The sequence below is a fragment of the Chiloscyllium plagiosum genome, unplaced genomic scaffold (assembly GCF_037043375.1).
Source record: "Chiloscyllium plagiosum isolate Xiang-an unplaced genomic scaffold, Cpla_swu_hap1 HiC_scaffold_34, whole genome shotgun sequence".
Lineage (NCBI taxonomy): Eukaryota > Metazoa > Chordata > Chondrichthyes > Orectolobiformes > Hemiscylliidae > Chiloscyllium > Chiloscyllium plagiosum.
The window spans coordinates 30,540,496-30,556,841 of record NW_028270172.1 but is presented as its reverse complement, the minus strand read 5'-3'; the positions used below and the strand labels follow the sequence as shown (position 1 = coordinate 30,556,841).

The following is a 16,346-nucleotide window of genomic DNA, read 5'->3' as shown; positions in this document are numbered from 1 at the left end:
AACCATAGAGTCATGTTTTTGTATTCAGTAAACTCTCAATTACTAACTGTCCAACCTGTTTTGTAATTCCTATTAACAAAGATTGACTCATCATTGTTAAAGTGTTGAAAAAATTGAGTTAACAACGTTTGGATGTCTGTAGTGTAGCATTCGGCACAAAGTTTACATGATTCACTGCAGTGTAAGATCTGGTTTAATCTACATGAGGATACATATGCACATCAAAGCATTGTTTACTTTATCCCTCATTTGCCCATCCGGTTACTGACTAGATGTGACATTCCTGATCCAGAGAGCTATACTATTCCATACCACATGCTATTCTTCAAGCATACATTAAGAGGTGCAACGAATGATTCCCTTGCAGCATCTTTCTGTAGTAATTTGGCTAATTAGAAATTTTCCATTCAGACAATTTTGAAAGCAGTGAGAGGTGACATGCATTTAATGAAGTTTTTTTTTATTTTGCAAATTTTATTTTATGCAATGTTGCAAAAAGATTTCCAGTAATTTTTCAATCCTGTCATTGCACTTCCTTTCATAATGCACAATAGTTAGGAAGCAAAGGATTAAGTAGTACCCTTTATGCAGACTAAAAGCATTGCCTTTATAAGAGACAACCACGCCAATGTTATGGAAAATGTTTAAAAAGTAAACAAAACCTGTATATGGCGATGTGCATTTGAAAGGAAAACGAGAAGTTGCAATATATTGCTGTATTGTTTTCTGCATTAGCATTTTATCCATTCTGCTTTTGCCTGTCATACTAATTATCATCTTACATTCTTTCTTCAGCAGGAGGAGCATGTGAATGGCCAAAGACACCTTTGCTGATTTTGTCACCAGTTCTACCCCATGGCTTTGTCAACACCAGAAGGTAATCTTACTGTGTGAAATGAGTGGATTTCTGTTCAATCATGTTTTAAAAGCACTAGTACTAAAACGAGAAAAATAATTTTCTTTCAATGAACTCTATGCATGAATTGCAGTTGCTACCAGTTAAGATTCTGAATTATTTAATTAATAGAGATTCTACTGTTTGGGGATGAGAAATTCAAAAGTAAATTACAGAACCACACAGGTGTTCCCATGTACATCATAAAGCTTTTCTATGACAAATTCAGCCAGGATCACTTTGTGAGAACTGTAATCAGGTTTGTCCTGCAATAACTATAGTTTTTGTTTGACATCAGCACTATAGCATAAGGTATGTGCAATCCTGTACTGCAGAACAAAATAGAGTCCCAGTCTCGTACAGCATGGTAAGAGACCCTTTGGTCCAACTTGTCCATTCCGACCAGATTTCCCCAACTAAGTTAGTCCCAATTGCCTGCATTTAACTTAGATCTCTCTAAGCCTTTCCTATTCATGTACCTGTCCAAATGTCTTTGAAATGTTCCAACTTTATCTGTATTTTCCACTTCCTCTGGCAGTTCATGCTAAATAAGAACCAGTCACTGTGTGAAAGAGTTGCCCCTCAGGTCTCTTTTAAATCTTTCTCCTCTCACCTTAAAATTATGCCCTCTAATTTTGAACTCCTCCATTAGAAGTTGAAATATCTTCAGTTTTTAGTTTAAATTTTGATTGTATTACCCACTTCATCGTTATTTTTGCTGATGTGAATGCTACTTTCTACTTTGCCAAGATTACTTTAGTTTCCTGGGATGTAATGACAAATCCTCATTCTGTAGAATATTATGGGTAAGTGGGACAATTGAAAGGAGATACTTTTGCTTTGAATTTATGTTAACGTATTCATACTGTAGCTCAGTACATTTTTGTTCCCATAGTTTTTGTCAGGGAGGGAGTTATTTATATCCTAGTCAACAATGTTTATATAATGCCAGAATATGCGCAATAACACTTTTCTGTTATTTTTGGCACATTAGATTGCATGAGTAATCTCAAAATATCTTCTAAAAATGATCAACTCAGTGGTTCAGAAGGACCTTGACTGAAAACTCCAGTTTTGATGAGAAGTTTTCCTGTTCAGACCTCATTATAGTGTATGATGCAATTGTTCCACTTGGCAAACTTTGCATATTTGCAATACTCATCAAAAACCATAATGACTTTCCTTAGCAAGTGATGACAGAACTCTAGTGTCCCAAATAAGCCTGTACAGCATTATTTAATCATATAAGTAAGAAACCACATACTGTGGCTATTAAATTAATGTTATACTGAAAAGTGAATAATTTCATGAGATATATTGCTTAAATGTTAGATTTAGTTACCATTTAATGGGTGACACAACCACAATCCTTCAATCTCATGGCAATAATGAACTGAAATACCTTTACACAGATGCTGCCCACTCCATTTTCAAGTCTCCCATCAGAAACATAGTACTCTAATCCAATTCTTTTAGCCACATATCTTTCGTACAACTGTCAATATTGTTGCATGTTGATTTGGTATAGGTTATGCTTAGGTAATTTGAATTTACTTTATCGATATTTCCCAACCTGTCTGTCCAAGATGGTTGTTCAGCTAAGCTGCACTCAGTTTATTGTTTCATCCAAAACAGTCTTGAGTGACTTTAATCATCATGTAGGTTGGCAAAATCCAGTTGGAAGACATAGCCATGAAGAAGAATTCATTGAATATATTCGGATTAGTTTTCTAGAACAATATTTTGTGAATCCAACCCAGGAATCCAACCAGTTATCTCAAAGTAAAACATCATAAATTCATTACAGCTCTTTGAAAAGATTACTAGCCATTTAGATAAAAGGGCACAAGTACATGTAATATATTTGGATGTCTGAAAAGATCTCATTATGGTTTCAAATAAGGCTGCTTTAAAAAGGTCAGGGCCCATGGTGCTGCAGGTAGTATATTAGCATGGATAGAGGATTGAGTAGCTAATAAAAGACAGAGTTGGTATAAAGGGGTCATTTTCAGGACACAATCTGTAACTCGCAGGGTGGCGCAGAAATCAATGGTTGGACCACATCTGTAGACAAAATGTATCAATGACTTGGATGACAGAAATAAGTGTACTATTGCCGAGTTTGCAGATAACGTGAAAATGGGGGGAAAGCAAGTATTGAGTATGGCACAAAGTGTTTGCAAAGGGATACAGACAGGTTAAGTGAGCGGGCAAAAACTTGCCAGGAGAAATATAATATGGGAAAATGTGGAGTTATGCACTTTGGCAGGAAGAATACAAAAATTGAATATTATTTAAATATGGAAAGACTATGGAAAGCTATGGATCAAAGCAATTTGTAACATATAAGCTTCTTAAGGAGCTTGAAAGTGTAGATGTGGAAAGATTGTTTCCCCTGTGGGAGAGTCTAGGACAAGAAGCATAATCTCAGTGAGGTATCAGTCATTTAAGACAGAAATAATGAAGAATTTTTCTTTCAGAAAGTAGTTGAATCTGTGGAATTTGTTACCACAAGATTATTGAGACTGGGTCATTAAGTATATTCAAGGCTGCTGCAAACAGGTTTCTAATCATTAAAGGAATCAAGAACATGGGGATAAGGCATGAAAGTGATCTCATTGAGTGGTATAGCAGTCACCATGGACCTACTTCTGCTCCTTTGTCATGTGGTGCAATGGTCTTATAGTACCTTCAAAAATAATGCAGCATTCCCTCAGTAATGCATCGCAATGTCACTCTAGATTTTCTACTAAAGATTCTAGAGTGTTACTGGAATCCACAACATTGTAAATCAGAAGCAAGAACGGCTCCAGTCATGGCTGACACCTGAAATATTGTTGAAGATTTTCCTGTGTATGTCAGCATATACAGAATGTCTTTCTCTCTCCCATTGATCCAAGCATTGTTTGCTCATAGAACAATCATCACAACTAATTCAATAATGGACCAACATTTGCTGGTAACCGTGTATTGTGAAAATGACTGGACCTCTACCAGTTCTACTCAAATATCATCTCTGTGCTTATTGACTTATATTAGTTCCTAGTTCCGCTATAAAGTTTTCAACATTGATTTTATAACTCTCAATGGCATTGCCCCTCGTATCTTTATATAACTTTCTTCAGCTCAACAACCTTCCAAAATCTCTGTACTGTTTGAATTCTGATGTCGTGCGCATCCTCATTTTTCAATGTTCCAATGTGGGCAGCAACATTTCTGGAATGCCCACCCTCACCTATTCCTGATTTGTTTGTATGTTCAAATGTAAATTTATGTGCAGTGTCGTTTCTCTCTTCTCCTTCTAGGACATTCTTTAAAACCAACAACTTTGACCAATACTGCCTTCTTAATATTTCTTTATGGAGTGCAGTGTCAAATGTTCTTCTGGTGACAATTCCATGAATCTTCTCAGCAGTTTTAGTTGTGACAAAGGTGATGTGTAAATGAAAGTTGTTTTTGAGCAATTGCAATTAAGAATATTTAGCCACGAAATGTGCTCATTCTTTGCCATTGCCATTTTTATATGAGATGCATTAAAAATAGACTGGCAGCAAAGTGAGAATCTTTTAGCATCTTTCTTTTACCAACTTGAAACCCAGCTTAAAAAACCATTATCCTCATTTAGCATTCCTGTTTTCAATAAAATGTTTTGAAATATCATCACTTAAACTGTTCTCCAGAACAATGCTTTTTATTTTATTAATTCATGGGATGTCAGCATTGTTGGCTGGACTAACATTTATTACCCATCAGTCATTGCCTTTGAGAAGATGATTATGAGCTGCCCTCTTGAACCATTGGAGTTTATTATTTGTGGTACACCCCAAGTGCTGTTAGGGAGAGTGTTACATGCTTTTGACCCAGCAGTACTGAATAATGTATTCCCTGTCCAGAATCTGTAGTACCTTGGAGGCGGTCTTGCAGGTGGTGATATTTCCATGTACTTGCCTCCATTGACCTACTATATGGTGGAATTGTGGGTTTGGAAGCTGCTGTTGAAGAAACCTTTGTGAATACTGTACAGATATAGCTATTATCATAAATCATGCCTTCTGTAATTTAAAGAGATTCTAGTTATGTATTTCTTTGGTATCAGCAAGTATTCGTTAGTTTTTGATGTGACTCCTAATCTCTTTCAATTGTGCACAATTGTTCCTCACCCCTTGGGATTAGCAAATTGATGTCATGAATTAGGTTTCGGTTTGGAGTCCTTCTTGTGGATTTATGTCAGATTTTTTTTCAAAGTAGTGTCTACTCACTCTTGGGATGTGGTTGTCACTTGTGACTCTGAAATTTATTGCCATTGAGATAATGAATCGGAGCCACCTTGATGAACTACTCGAGTCTATGTGATAAAAGTATCAGCAGAGTTCTATGAACAACGAAATTCCAGTGTTTGGATGATAAAGGAATGTTGATTGTATGACCAAGTCAGAATTGTGTGTTACTTGGAAGAAAGCCTGGAAGGGACTGTGACTACATTAAGAAGATGATTAAAAAAAAAGAACAGGACTAGGTATTATGACCCCAGAGCCTGCTCAGGCAAAGATTGTGGCAGATTCAGCTCAGTCTGCTTTTCTGACTGATCTCCATACCCCTTGATTTCCTTAGCTTCCAAGCACCTATAAATCTCAGTATTGAATATACTCAGTGACAGAGTATCCACAACCCTTTATGGTAGCTCATTCCATCATGGTGGCTCAGTGGTTAGCACTGCTGCCTCACAGGAACCCAGGTTCAATTCCAGCCTCGGGCAAAGATCTGTGGAGTTTGCACAATCTCCCCATGTGAGTTTCCTCCGGGTGCTCTGGTCAGTCCGAAGATGTGCAGATTAGGTGAAATGGCCATGCTAAATTATCCACAGTGTTCAGGGATGTGTAGATTAGGTGCATTACCCAGGGTAAGCATAGAGTAATAGAGTAGGGAATTGGGTCTGGGTAGGTTATTGTTCAGAGGGTGGACGTGGACTTGTTGGGCCGAAGGGCCTGTTTCCACACTGTAGGTATTCTATAAAACAAAATCTATAAAGATTAAAAACTCTGTCGTTAATGATGATCCTTTATCCTGAGATTGTGTTTGCTCATTTCAATCTCTCTAGATGAGGGAAATAATCTCTCAGCAGCTTTTGAAAGCCCTCACAATAAGTGAGGTAATCTCTTGTTCTTCTGAGCTCTGAAACAATAGATCTATTTTATTGAATGTCTCCTCAAAGGATAACCTCCTGTCTCTTGGAATAAACCTTTGCTGTCTTTCCTCAGGTGAAAATATCTCCTACTGAGGCTAAAACAATCCACAATATGCTTGTTGAAGCATCATGAAGGATTTTGTAATTGCAGCTATACTTCGTAACTCTTGTACTCTAAAGATTTACAATACTGGTTAAATTATAATTTGCCTTCTTACTTGCTTGCTGTTCTTTGGTTGTTAATTGCCTGTGTTTTGTATAGTGGATGTCCAGATCCCTGACTATCAATGTTGCTAAGGTTTTCACTTTTTAAGGAATATACTTTTCTTTTATTCTTTTTAACAAAGTGAGGAGCTCCACATTCTATTCCAAGTGCCACCTTCTTTCTCACTCTCTTAATTTGTCTGTGTACTTTTGCAGATTTTGTGTCCTCCTTACAACTTACCTTCCCAGAGAGCTTTGTAAGATGAGCATACTTGGATAAATTACATTTTTCCCTTCATCAAAGCCATTAAATAACATTATAAACAGTTGAAACTTCTGCACTGTTTTAATAATTGCCTGCCAACCTGAAAATTGCCTATTAGTACTTTATGGCTCCTATCCTTCAATTACTTCTCCATCTTTGCTGATATATTATCTCTAAGCCCATGAATCCTTATCTTGTGTTTCAGCCTCTCATTTAACACCTTATTGAATTATTTTATTGGAAGGCAAATTTATTACATCCACTACTTTTCTTTTATCTACTGTGGAAATCATATCCTCAAAAACTCAGACTTGTAAACACAATTTCCTTGCATAAACCAAGTTAAGTCTGACTAATCATCCTGTGATTCCCTGTTACCATTTTCAGATAGATCTGAGGATTTTTGCAGCAACTAATGTGAAGCAAGTTGATCAATGGTTACCTTTTTATTTTCTGATGCTTTCTTTATATTACAATCTCTACCTTCCTATCCAGAACTAGAAAATATTAAAGGATCAGAACCAAAGCATCCACTTTCGAAACTCTTGGACACAAAGCCATCAGGTTCTAGGGACTTACTGAATTCCAGTTCCAGTATTTTCCTGAGTAAACCTTCTTTACTGATTCTAAATACATTATAAGTTACGATCCCAGATAAGACTGTAAAATGTATGTGACAATCTGGTTAGCGATTGGTGGCTTTCTTTCTGTTTAAAGTGGATGAAGTCTGAGATCCCAAGTAGTTACTGAGAGAGTAAAGCTACACACTTCCGTGTTTTTAAACAAGAAAAATACATTTTAAATTAATGATTGGTAGTGCAGAACTTAAGCATTGTGAAATGGAGATGAGAAGTTGAGGCTTTATGTTTTGCACTCTCCAAAACTGGGATTGACACTTTTTCATAAAGACTGAGTGATCCATCCTCACATTATAATCAAAGGTACTCCTGTTCACCACAGGCACACTTCTACCTTTTTTCATTGTTTCTGTCTTTTCAGAATGTCAAGCACCCTGGCATATTTCAGTTTCAATCTTGGTCATTCTGAACCCAAATCTCTGCAGTGGATGAGGACATAAGAGACCTCCACAAAATTGAGGATATGCTCCTGCGAGTATGAAAAGAGTTCCCTTAATAGCCTAAGCAGTAGAACCATTTCTTTAACCCAGTAATGGTTTTCTCCAGGACTTTCCAGATTAACCTATGGCCTGCCTTGTAAGTGTACGGTCTTACATAATGGGCTGGTTGCGAGGAGTCATTTGTTAAGTGTCCTTGTCACCCAGTAGTCAGTTCTGAATCTGATTAGTAGGCCAAGACAGCATAATGTTGACTGATGCAAGATAAATATGACACGAGTACGAGCAGGATAAAGGGCATTCATAAAAAGAAACTTAGGGGCATGGTGGCACACTGACAGGAGTGATAGTTATTGTAACTTTAAGATGTACCCTTGCTAACATGTGAAGCTTACAGAGCAAATCACACTCGGTTGATTATACTCTGCATCATTGAGAAACCTGAGCTTGGTCAAACTACATTCTTCATTTTCTCTGTGGAGAAAACAGTGAAGACTCTCTCCCTCTATGCAAACCTTCTGTCACCTTCTTGATACAACAATGGATAGCTAACTACAATACTTTGCTAATAGCTCTTGCCTCCATCTGGAAGGCTCTACTGGCATAAAGGTTCAAGATTATAAGTGACCTTGGCAATTACTGGCATCATCTAGGCACTGCAGGTAGAGCTGTAAAAGGTGGTACAATCAGTGGCCACCTCTTGGTGCAAGTTGAGAACCTCACTCACTACTCCTGAGGAATGCTCCCTGGAGTTTCTTAGTGGATTGGATCCTGCTACTGGGCGCCACCTCCTCTGACTATAGATTGCCTCCCGTCTCATTGCCTGTGTTTAGTTCAAAGTTATGCTTCCACCCAAGAGGTTCAGCAACTTTAGGCCACATTATTGAAGCAGAGATTCTCATGACAAACCAAACAATCCCCTCAATCTCTGCTAACGGTCATTTGAAAGTCCAAACTGTTTATGAAACTCCTCCATTAATACAGAATTCAGTACTTCCACTAATGTCGCAGCAGCAGCAGCATGTTATAAACATCTGAAATAGTCAGCTTTAAAAAGTGCAAGTGAAGCATGTTTGATAGTGGCTCCGAGAGTCTGCTAACTGACCTCTGTGGTGAAAAATGGGGAAGATCAGTGTTACAGCTCCTTGATATCACTGTCTGCCTATTCTGTGTGGCCAGTAGGTGCATTGCATGCAGGACCAAGCCAGTGCCCTGTCAGTCTGCACCAGATGTGACCGGAAAGATTTTTTGCAATTTTCTGACTTCAAGGCTTTGGGAACAGAAGCAACTGAGACAATATGGAGCTGAAGTTTGTAACCTGTCTCCTTTCCTATCACCTCCTTGTATTGACACCGATCATTATATTGTGCCATGGCTTTGACTTTTTTATTAAATCTATTTCTTTTTCCCTCACCTGATTTTCTGTTCAAAGCACCATCTCCTGCTCTCATTATTCCATTTCCCAGGACACTGGTTCCAGTCAGCTGAAGTGAAGCCTATACCAGTAGAACAACTTGCTGTTTCCCAGTGCTGGTATCAGTGCCATTTCACGCTAGGCCTCTGTCTCCCAGCCAATTGTCTGAGCCATGCATTCAGCACTGATCTGTTTGACCTTATATTAACATGAATGTAACTTGGCTAGTAACTATGAGGTTCTAATTTTTAATTTGAACCTTGGTCCTCAAACTTTCTCAGCAGAACCTTGTTCTCTGCAACTTTATGAACACAGGACAACCGGATCTTCCATTTACACTTTCATATCCTCCAGTCCCACATCCTTAACCCTGCTGCCCTTGTACTTTCAGTTAGTCGAGACCCTATTGGAAAGCACTGTCATATGACTGTGAATGAAGCCTATAGCCTTTGGACCCTTACTAAAACTGGTTGCATCTCAATTTGTAATTGTTAAAGTGAGTAAAATAGTCATTTTGTTTTAAAATTAGATCAAACAGAAAGTTAGCAGTTAAAGAATGGAAGTGTTTGAGGGAGATCTAAGACAATGGCTTGGGTCTAAGAGAAGCTGCACATGATTAGAAGCTTCACCATGTGTTTGAACATTTTAGCCACAACGGAATGGTTGTTTCTGAAGCAGCAAGAGTTTAATTAGCAACCAGCTGGAGGCTAAAGATGGCATCTATTTGATATTACCTTATTTAGAATCTTCAGCAAGATTGACGTCTGCCTTCTTGTCGTCAATGTGTCTTTCAAAACATGGAGCTGACGGTTAATGAGGCCCTGACAGATATTTCTAACTCTTCACTTTGTTACACATTTACGCTTCAAACACTGATGCAATTTAAAGATTGTGTATTAACCTTCATAACTAAGCAGTTGAATGGCAGATTTGTGACTTGATTGTATTTCAGTGTTTTTCTTTCCCCAGCATGCATGTGAGCCTGATATGTGACAATCAGTGGCAAGCAATACATGTGTTGGTCTTGTAATGTTGCTGTTTATTTGAATCTTTACTTTTGCTCTGGTTACTTGCTTTCATAATGTTTGACTTTAATGATGGAAGAGAGGACCCATTGCCAGTCCAGAGATGCTGGCTTTGACAAAAAGATTTAAGATTGATCTTTATAGAAGCTATGAAAATTTTCCTTCTGGCATCTTATGGATGTCAAATTATGATTTTATCACACTTTCGAAAAACTGCAGAATTAATTAAGTGAGTTTCTTTAGATAGCACAAGAAAACTTGCTAGGGCTCACAGCAACATATCCTCCAAAAAGCCCAATCTTTGGAAAGATTGATGCAGCACCGGGGATAACAAAGGCCTCACATGTATGTTATCTTTAAGGCTCCAGACTGCAGATGATAATGGTAACCCCAGAAAGGTTCTGATGTTGAATTGTAGCTGTCAGCCCTTGTTCAAGAGTATCACTCGTGTCTTAACTGGAAGGTTGTGGCTACAAATCCAACTAGATTTTTAATCCATTGGGCCAGATAATTTTCTGGTGACCCAGGTTTGAATCCCACCAGGACAGGTGGTGGAATTTGAATTCAATATTAAAAAAAAACTGGAAATAAGAGTCTAATGATTATGAAACCATTGTCAATTGTCAGAAAAGAAACCTATCTGGTTCACTAATGTACTTCAGAGAAGGAAATTTGTCATCTTTACCTCATATGGCCTACATGTGAACACCAGACCCACAGACTCTCGACTGCCCTCTGGGCAATGAATAATAAAATTTGCATCAGAAAACAAAGCTGCATCTATAACAAGTATGGTGAATGTATAAACAATTGACAAAAGTTGACAATTAACTATGTACATACCTTTCATGGTGACTAGAAGTTAATTTAAAGCAATTCTGGCAGAAATCTTCTTTGAGCAATCATTAATACCAAAGACTGTAAAAAAACTATTTCAAGTATATTTGATGGAAAAGATCAGTTTTCGACAAAAAATATTAAGATCAATTTTGATTCAATGGAAGTGGAAGTTTCTAAATGCTTTGGGAAGACAACAAATGGAGAGCTTTTATTAAGAACTGACTGTGTCCCATGTATAACTTATTTACTAAGTCTAATTGTAGAGTGCAGATTTTACTTTAAAGTCAAACTGGTCACTCTTTTTCTAAGAGAATGTGAGGACTGCAGATGCTGGAGATCAGAGCTGAAAATGTGTTGCTGGAAAAGCGCAGCAGGTCAGGCAGCATCCAAGGAGCAGGAGAATCGACGTTTCGGGCATAAGCCCTTCTTCAGGAATGAGGACAGTGTGCCAAGCAGGCTAAGATAAAAGGTGGGGAGGAGGGACTGGGGAGAGGGGCGTTGGAAATGCCCTACCTTTTATCTTAGTCTGCTTGGCACACTCTCCTCATTCCTGAAGAAGGACTCATGCCCGAAATGTCGATTCTCCTGCTCCTTGGATGCTGCCTGACCTGCTGCGCTTTTCCAGCAACACATTTTCCACTCTTTTTCTAAGCCAATCAAGCAGTACATTTCTTGATTCAGCATGGAATTCAGCATGGAAAGAGTTTGTGACTTATGATAATCTATTATGACTTCCAAAATTGACATTTAGTTTGAGGGTCAGTGGGCAATATCGAAGTTACTGAGATTTGTCAATCCAATGGGCATGCAAAATAAAAGCTGTCTTATAGCTGGAAAATGTATGTCATCTTTAAGGCTCCAGACTGCAGATGATAATGATAACCCCCAAAAGGTTCTGATGTTGAATTGTAGCTGTCAGCCGTGGTTCAAGAGTAACACTCGTGTCTTGACTGGAAGATTGTGGCTACAAATCCAACTCCATAGGTAAAATGTATATTGTAGTCTGAGGATGTTCTGTATTGTTCAGCATCACATCTTCTGGATCATCCATTAAACCAAGGCTCCATCTGATATTTCAATTAAAGAAAAAAGATCTCACGTCTATATTTAAAAAGGAGCAAGAGCATTCTCTCCAGTGACCTACGTAATATTTATCCCTCAAAGAATGCAATTAAAGCAGGTTATGTGGTCATTTATCTCATGGCTCATTATTGAATATTGAGTGAAAATTGTCTTTTGTATGACAACACTTCAACATTTGCCCTTGGCTGTAAAGTTTTGCATGACTTGTAGTTATAAAAAGTCTATAATAATTCCACTTCTTTCTTTAGGTAAGCATATGTCTATGTTTACAGGTTCAAAGGGGAAAGATGGAGGAGTACTATAATTTGAATGACAAAACAAAATTCATTTTGACAATCATTTTTGAGTTTTCATGTCATGTTCATGGTTCTTCCTTCAAGATCCAGTTCGAGGATGCGATCCCTGTTTGGCAAACTTTTATTGCAGGATATTTTTACAGGCAAGTTTTTCATCATGTATCTGATACATAATGTACTGGTTGCCAAAATGAAGTCTTCATGCTCATAAATTTGCAATTCCTCAGAGAATATTTGCACCTCTCTTACACACATTAAAATAAATAGATTTTTCAAATATTGCAGTGTCATAGTAACATACAATGTGTTTTGTTGTAAAAATAATATATTTATTCACTATTAGGAAAAAAGAAATGGGATGATATCCAGTGTCGAGTGGAAAGATAATTGCCTTTTCATAAGAAGAAATTACTTAAAAGAAAAACAAAAGAAATATTAGAAGTATGTTATTGGCTTCAAGATAGGATCAGCCTTTGGGCCTGGTGCATTTAATAATGAGTTTTCACTTTTGATTAGTAATGTTTTATTTAATTTAAGTTGCCATGGAGGCAACTCTGATAACTATATCCTCAGGAGGTTCTAGTTTCATTGATGCAGTGCTACTGCAGTAATTCATGGTTCTGTTGTTACAACTATTGCAGTCAGATTAACACTGGCTAATAAAAGAAGGATCCACATTGTCTTTATTTAATAACTAGCAGCATTCTCATGGCATTGCTCACGTTGAGACAGATGTTCAGTTTATATTTATACAGATGGCGATGGTAAAATGCAGGGATGGAAGTGGCTGAGGATTTCAAACCTCCAGTGAGGAGGCTTGGAAAGAGTTCTGTAATAAAACTCCACAGACACAGTGAAGTAGTCTTGGGAAGGAAATTGACAACAACATGGGAATGTGGGTTGGCCATCCAGTTACTCATGCATGTTACTTCATTCAGTTAGATCATGGCTGATTCATATCTTAATTTCATTTGTTTTCTTTACCACTTGCAGATAGATAAGTACCACAATTACGTATAAAAGGCTCTGCATATCTACACTCCAAAGCATTTCCATACAGTCGATATGACTGAAATCTTCTTTCAGTCTTCACCTTTTTAACTTAAATGCTTGTAATTAGACAGTGGAGTCAGTTACTTAACGGCAGTGGTGGTTTCATCAAGCCCATCCCATCACTGTGTGCTGCATTATCAAATCAGGAAAAAGTGTATAAGAAAGAAAGAAAAGGGAACTTTAGTTTTAGGATAGATTGAAGGAGTTAGGCTGTTCTCCTTGGAGGAGAGACAGTTCAGAAACGATTGAAGTGCTTAAAGTCATGAGGGGTCAGAAGAGAATGGATAGGGAAACCTGTCCCTGTGGACAGAAAGATTAAGGACCAGAGAGTATTCGTTTCAAATAAGGGGCAAAAGAAGTAACTAAAAGGTAAGGAAATATTTCATCAACCAGTGAAGAATTAGGGATGTACTGTTATGGACCAGGCAGACCCCCTCCAAACATTTCAAGACAGTAGCCTGGACCCTAGGTTTTTGAGTTGTTTTAAGCAGGTGTAGAGTGGATATTCCAGGAGTGATGCAGCTGGCCCCATCAGTTTTAAACAAAACAGAATTTATTTACAAGATTACTGAATGAAACAGCAACAAAAGAGAACAGAATGTAGAATAACTTAACCTTTCTGAAAACCCAACAGATTATCCCAATTTAATGATGCTATTCCAAATACTTGCAACAATCCCCATAAACGCCCCTTTGCAAAAAAGGAAAAATCCAATGCAGATTCTTCCAGGAGAGATGCCAGAGAGAGGGAGGATCAGCATGGACCTGCTTGTTTCGGTCCAGCAGCTTCACAACTGACTACCCTGCTAAAACCAACCCAAACCAGAGCAAAGCTGAGCCGGGAGAATTGGCCAATCCCCTCTCATTGCGCAAGTGTTTTTTTTTAAACCCAGACTTTTCAGAATCACTGCTTTTACGACCTCGCTGTGGAAAAAAAAGCCAAGGACAGCATGACCTTGTTAAAAAGGCAACATTGTCACAGTACAATGCACCTTCTGAGAGTTGGAGGCAGATTACTTGAGACTTATGAAAGAGAAATGGATAATCTTATTAGGTGTTAATGCAGATCTATCAGGAAAAGCCATATGTGTGGAACTAACTGAGTTCCTCCAGCATAAATCCAGCAATCTAACAATGGGCTTAAATGCCTATGACCACCACACTATGAGTATATGTCATCTCAATCTTATTCCAATCATCTGACATGCAGAATATGAAACATAACGTCTTAACAATTTTAACGCTCTCCAAATGGATCTGCCTTCATGCAAACCACCACCTTCTCAATTTACATTCTTATACTTTATCTCAGTATTAGAGTCCTTCAGTGTTACTGCAACCATATCACTTTATTTCTTCCATTAGAATGCTGGTCATGACATTGTGAATCAGACCAAATCCTGAGCTCTACCTCTGTAATCACAGCTATATTACACTCCTTGCTAATTGTTAATGCTTCCAGTTTCCAGTTTTGGTTGACTGTCATGTACACTCACTGTAATGAAGGTCTGCAAATGTGTACCATTTTTTTTTTAGGGAGGTACGCAAACCAGACTTTTTATCTTCTGAGCTTTGAAGATGCAACAATGTTTTGAAGCTCTGACAGAAAAAAATTGCATGGATGCTGAGAATTTAATCATTGAAGTTTTTTTTTCAATGATGATTGCAGCCATGCTTCAAAGATGCGTTTGATGAAGAGGCCTGCACAGACATTGGAATCTCAGAAAGAGGTCTAATCATCATGTGCTGCAATTCTATGTTGCGCTTGATCTAAGTTCTAGTTTGTTGCAACTCTGTTAATGAGACAGCCCAAACAGCATGTGAAACATTCACTTTGCCTAATCGTCCCCATTAAGTAAACACAATTTAAAATATGTATGATCATCTTAATTAGAAGCAATGTTTTTATAAGTGCCCAACAGCTAAAATCATTAACCTGCCTGGCACTAACAGCAGGTATTAAATAGATGATAAGTAGGTGTAAGACTGGTCTGTTTAACTCTCCCCCCAAGCCTGTGGCATGACATCTAATTGTAGATGGGTGTGTGATTTCATTCATGCAGTTGTAACTGGTGTTTCTGAAGGAACCAAACTGCATTTATTGCAAAAGCTCAGGATATGTGAATAACAATGATTTACTTCAGTTTATATCACCAATCCAATCATAAAGTCCAAATCAGACCATATGTACCCATTCATTTTTAGTATAGTTAACCTATTAGGTTGTGTTAAAAGCTCTTAATTTTTAAAGTGAGAGGAGAGAGATTTAAAAAAGACATGTGTGGCAAGATTTTTACATTGGATGGTTCCTGAGGAAGTGATGGATATGGATACATTTACGTTTAAAAGACATTTGGATAAGTAGATGAATAGGAGAGGTTTAACATAAGGACCAGGGGGAGTAGGCCATCTGGCCCTTCGAGCCTACTCTGCCATTCAATAAGATCATGGCTGATCTTTTTGTGGCCTCAGCTCCACTTACCCGCCCTCTCAGCATAATCCTTAATTCCTTTCCAGTTCAAAAAACCATCTATCTTAACTTTAAAAGCATTTACTGAGGAAGTCTCAACTACTTCGTGGGCAGGGAATTCCATAGATTCACAACCCTCTGGGTGAAGATGTTCCTTCTCAATTCAGTCCTAAATCTTTTCCCCCTAATTCTGGGGCTATGCCCTCTTGTCCTAGTTTCATCCGCCAGTGGAAACATCCTCTCCACGTCTATCTTATCCATTTCCTTCATAATTTTATGTTTCTGTAAGATCCCCCCTCGTCTTTTTAAATTCCAATGAATTTAGTCCCAGTCCAATTAGTCTCTCCTTATAAACCAACCCCTCAACTCCAGAATCAACCTAGTGAACCCCCTCTGCCCCCCTCCAGAGCCAGTACATCCTTTCTCAAGTAAGGAGGCCAAAACTGCACACAGTACTCCAGGTGTGGCCGCACCAGCACCTTGTACAGCTGCAACATAACCTCCCTGCTTTTAAACTCAACCCCTTTAACAATGAAGGACA

The 16,346-nt window shown here is 38.1% G+C and overlaps 1 protein-coding gene across 7 annotated transcripts in view; it reads left to right on the top strand.

Annotated features, from left to right (window-relative positions):
* Positions 1–16,346, top strand: part of LOC122564410 (catenin delta-2-like) — a 1,213,649-nt gene that overhangs the window by 259,559 nt on the left and 937,744 nt on the right. For 6 of the 7 annotated variants that reach the window (XM_043719228.2, XM_087978581.1, XM_087978580.1 and 3 more), the window contains one exon: positions 796–877. In XM_043719228.2, coding sequence (XP_043575163.1) covers positions 856–877 — 22 coding nt within the window. In that variant the 5' untranslated portion in view covers positions 796–855. The remainder of the gene's footprint in view (positions 1–795; positions 878–16,346) is intronic. The other variant, XM_043719230.2, reaches the window with a different exon arrangement.